This window comes from Orycteropus afer, unplaced genomic scaffold, assembly GCF_000298275.1.
Source record: "Orycteropus afer afer isolate SDZICR_OR568_19922 unplaced genomic scaffold, OryAfe1.0 scaffold00015, whole genome shotgun sequence".
NCBI lineage: Eukaryota > Metazoa > Chordata > Mammalia > Tubulidentata > Orycteropodidae > Orycteropus > Orycteropus afer.
The window spans coordinates 21,577,529-21,582,601 of NW_006921602.1; the positions used below are offsets into that span (position 1 = coordinate 21,577,529).

General features: G+C 42.5%; 1 protein-coding gene across 1 annotated transcript in view; it reads right to left on the reverse strand.

The window, feature by feature from the left end:
* CGNL1 (cingulin like 1) overlaps positions 1-4,495 on the reverse strand; it is a 166,551-nt gene extending 162,056 nt beyond the window's left edge. The window contains exons 1-3 of the mRNA XM_007958511.2: positions 2,888-4,495; positions 1,761-1,855; positions 59-164 (exon numbers count right to left, since the gene is read on the reverse strand). Of these exons, the coding sequence (XP_007956702.1) occupies positions 59-164; positions 1,761-1,855; positions 2,888-4,495 (1,809 nt within the window). The remainder of the gene's footprint in view (positions 1-58; positions 165-1,760; positions 1,856-2,887) is intronic.
* Positions 4,496-5,073: the final 578 nt, after the last annotated feature.

Consider the following 5,073-nt stretch of genomic DNA (forward strand, 5'->3'; position numbering starts at 1 on the left):
ATTTGTTTACCACATTCCATTTTACGTGCTCACTGCAAAATACAAAACTTTAATTTACTTGGTTATTTCCTTGTGCACTCCCTGCTGCTCGAGACTTTAAAGTCTGGATTTTCTCAAAGACCAGGTTGACTTTCCTTTTAGTAGCGTCATCATTATCGGTGCTTCTGGAAAAGAGGCAGCAGAGATAAACAATGAGGGACACAACCATTGGTCTCAGACTGGAGAAAACAACATGTACCACAACACACATACAGGTCTTTAAGAAAAGAAGTTGCAAGAGGCATGAACTAGCTAAGGTTGCAAATAAAACCAGTGTGAAAAAAATTAGTAGAATATTTTTCTTCAAATAAGTTCTTAGGATGTTATCACTCAATTTGAGAGAGGGATTCCTATCTCCAAATGTGTGAGAGATATAACTGCATTCTAGACAAGTTGGGAAGAAACATTCAGTGAAACTTCCAGAAAAAATCCATTGTTTCAGATTCAAAACAACTCATATTCATTCCAATTATAAAGTTCTCTACCTCTCTTCCTGTTACGCGTGCGCGTGCACACACACACACACACACACATCTGTTTTGCTTTTATTTCTTACACTAAGAATGCTCTGATCTTAACTTGTTTAGTTGATGTTCAAAAAAATAAAAACATCTTCCAAGCCTAGATTGCCAACACAGCCAGCCTCTGTATGCTTTCACGGGTAACAATCATATAACATAAAGTTTCATTAACTTCTACTGTACCTTCTACCACACCAACTTGGCAATCAGAAGAAAAAGATTCAAAGTAAGTGTTCTTAAATAGGAGCTTCATGCTCTCCACAAATCATGGGCCAGAAAATAAAGGAATTCCAAGAAAGAATTTCAGAAACCAAAAGTTTTGCTATCTTAATCTTGATATGGTAAAACCCTTCGTGATACTAATAACTAGCTCTTGGTTAGAAGCACTTCTTTAGCGTCTTTCTCTCTCTCTCTCTCTCTTTTTGCAAACGGGCCTCCATCTTGTATTTTGAACTGGGACATTTTATCAGCCCTACAATACTGACAAGTAATCGCAGGGTACAACACAAAACTATGAAGTGCTTTGAAGCCAGTGAGTATTTGCCAAGTGTCTTTCAGTCATGCCAGGCTGTAAAGTTTTGTTTGGTTCTGTGTTTTTCTTTCTAATCGTATCTGATGAGAGAACTGAAACAGAAACTTCACATTCCTTGCCTAGTGTTCCAGAGTAGTTAGTATCTAAGTCAGGACTGAAAACCAGATTACTCAAACTCAACCTCCAAGATAAGTGTGGAAGGCACAGCTTTTAAATGACTCATACATGCTGTAACAATAATGAAAGCAGGGGCTCCTGGCCAATGTTAACTTAGAGGAAGGAATAAGCATGTTTTTATTTGTAACTTCTCATTAAAGGAAGATTGAATATTACTGTCTACATGAAGAAATCAAGGTGAATGCACATTCAATTCAAAATTGAATAGCAGACATTCCAACATTCCTCCTATCTTTGCATTTGTCTTTGAAACAGTATAGGGTCATTTTAATAATATAGTAATTCTTAAATTTTAAAGTATTCCCTATGCCCTCCCCTACACCCTATCTCCCCCACCTTAAATGCTGTCATGCAAACTCTAGCCATTGTTACTTACCCCCAAAGGGCTCACATACAGGACAGAAAAAGAGGGAAAAATGCAAGGTCTCAGAAGAGAAGAGTAAGACCACCACCAGGAATTGAAATGTTTTACTTTAAGGAAAATTACTCACCCTTCTTTGAGGTAATTGTAAAGTATCTGTTTAGCAGTCTCCTCATTGGTTTGTTGAGTGAGCTCCTGCTGGCCTTTTAACAGATCTGGTGTAGCCTGGAACACAACGTCTGTTATTAGATCAGGATTACCTTTCCCAGAAGAAGCAGAGGTTTGCACTGACATTACTGCTTTCCAGAAATGATTCTTGGGGTAAGGATCCGAAGGACAGTCAACTCCATTACTGACTAGCTGCATGACTTTGCAACTTTTCCTTAACTAGCTTTTCTCACCTGGGAATTGAGGACAATAGCACCTGTCTTCATAGGGTTGGTGCAAGCCTATAATATGTAGCAAAAAGTGCCTGGCACTTACTCAAATTACTATTGTTACTAATAGTACATTCAATTTCGTCACTTTGTTGTTGTTGTTATGTGCCGTCGAGTCGGCCCGACTCATAGCGACCCCTCCTTGGGTTTCCGAGGCAGTATCACTATGGAAGTAGGATTGCCCAACCTTCCTTCGTCACTTTAGGATTAACCTAATATCTCAGCCCAGAAATTAACCCAGTCACTCAATTTCATAAGGAAAATTTATATGTCTACACAAACTAAGTATTAAACCTCTGTGTGGAAGCAAATTCTTTGTACTTTCAGGTTTCACATATATACAAACGGAAAAACCAGGCCTCTATTGCGTTACCTTACAGAGAAGACCACAATGAAAATCTAGTTCTATTTGAATTAACCCAGGAAACTATATAGGAGTCCTGGTGGCACAAATGGTTATGCACCTGGCTGCTAACTGAAAAGTTGGTGGTTCGAAACCACCATTGGCTCCATGGGAGAAAAGACCTGGAGAGCTGTTCCCATGAAGATTTATAGCCTAGGAGACCCTATAGGGGAATTCTACTCTGTCACATAGGCTCTTTAGGAGTCAGAATTGCCTCAGTGTATGCCCCTGAGACAACAACAACAACAAAGAAACTATCCAACTGGCAGTAGGACATGATCTGTAAAGAAAAACCCTAAAAAAATTCTGTTGTCCATTATTGATTAAAAATGAAGAATATGTATTCCTATAGTGTCCTGAAGCATGACACATTAAATCATTCAAAAGGGAAAAAGAAAAGAATCACACTAGTATTACCTGAGCATTTGAGGTGGAGGGAAACGTCTTCACTGATATTTTCTTGGCACCAGAATCAGGCAAAGTTGCTACTGCCCGATTCTGTAACATCAAGGTCGCGGTGGCTGTTTTTATTTCCTCCTCCTTTTTCTTCTGTGCTGGGAGGGAGGATGCATGCATCATTGTACTTTCCTGACTACCTTTGTTTTCTTGAACTTTCCCATCTTTGTTCTCCTGGGAGGGTCTGGGGGGAACACAGTGTGTGCCCTGAATTGCCCCCTGCAGCTTCGCAAAGGTTCGACCCACACTTTGCTTTCCACGGTGCTCATGAGAGAGCGGTTTCTGCGGGCAGACTTGGGATGGTCGCAGGAGGTGTTCATTTGACTTACCCAAGTTCCGACTAAATTCACTTAGGTACTCTGAGTTCCCTTGCAGACCAAATGGAAAGGCACTATCCACACTTCTGGACCTTTTCCTATCATCTAGATTGATTCTGTTTCTCTTCCCAGACCTTCCTCTTCTCTGAAGCCCAGGTTTTTGATCAAATTTTTCAATTAACTGATCTACTCCTGGAATGGATCCTGTATCAATATCCCGCCCAGTTCCTGGCAAGAAGGGGATATACCTTCTATTTTCATGACGATTCACATTGTCAGCATGGATGGCACATTCTTGATCATCAAGTAAAAATTTGTATAGGGAGTTGGCCGAAGTGGGAGTTGTTGATGACGAGGAGGACCTCCGTGATCGAGACCCATCTAGTATGGGGCCAGCTGAATCTTGTCGCCGGAAGGGAAGAACATCTGGCCTGGTTTTCTTGGATTCATGGTGGGTGTGTGGGCCGTGGGTGGTTAGCAGCCTCCCACTAGGTAAAAGGGCCTCCTCGGCCACCCCCTCCTTGGTGCGGCTCTGAACATTTACACACACTGATGTCTGCTTCCTGGGGTCATCTATGACCATGGAGCTGCATAAACGAATGGCTGTCACATTGGGTTTTGGCAGGTCTTCCAGAGGAGGGCTAGTGGGCGGCTGGGAATTGCTAGGTTTGGGAAAGCATGTCCAAGGCTTCTTATCATTGGTACCTTCTTTGGTTAAAGTTTTTAGCCTATTGCTCTCAGGAGACTGGTGGTTTTGTGAGTTCAACTCATTCTTTTCAGGGTTGTATGGCTGCAAAAGCTCAGGGTGCCTCTGAAAGTTCAGCATGTGAGAAGGCTGCACTGGCCTGTCTCTGTGTTCTAGAACTCCATTCTTCCCCTCATATAGAGTGCCTTGTTTTAGGTTCTTTATGGGGCTGGGTGGGGCATATGGGTTTTCTGGGAGCTGCAATTCTTCTGCATCACTCTCCCCAAGCACAGACCCATCGCTAGAATGCGGAGGCAGGTTATTTATCATTGGAGATGGAAACGATGGCCCATTTTCAGAAAAAGATGTGCCTGCCAGACACCGCTCTGTGTTATTCAGGACTATGTAGGGATGGCCATCAATCCCCTGCACCCTAATACTGACACCATAGGAACCTCCCTTTGAGTGCTGGGAATTCCTTGATTTTCTGCTTTCATCGCTTGCAAGTCTCAGGTGGACACCATATTCCTGCTGGACGTGTTGATATTCACCAAAATACAGCTCCATGGCTCACTGTTTCAGCTACCAGGGAAAGATGAGGTAAAAAGAGGGTAATAAGTCAGACTTGCATCTGTTTAAATGAAGATTATAACAATTATGAGGGAAAAGGAGCTCTGGTGGCATGATGCCTAAGGCCTTTGACTGCTAACTAGAAGGCTGGTGGTTCAAACCCACCAGCCACTCCTCAGAAGGAAGGTTAGGCAATCTACTTCCGTAGAGATAATACCTCAGAAACCCAAGGAGAGGTCACTATGAGTTGAATCAACTCGACAGCAGTGAGTTGTTATGAGGGAAAAACTTCAAAGTTCAAAGAAAACAAAACACTTCAAAGAGCGAGGATGCTGCAGAACCAAAGGCTGATGACCCCTTCCTCTGACTTGCACAGAGAGGCCTTTCTGGATGCCCAAGAGCTTATGGGGCCACAGTGTCTGCCATCAGAGGGCTAAATTCTGACCTCATGGTAGGTGAGTGGTGTAGTGATCTGATGGCTTTGGCATAACTTCATTATTCTGTTTCTAGCATATCTCTCTAAGAGCACAGTGGTGGTTCAGTGGTAGAATTCTCACCTTCCATGCAAGAGACCC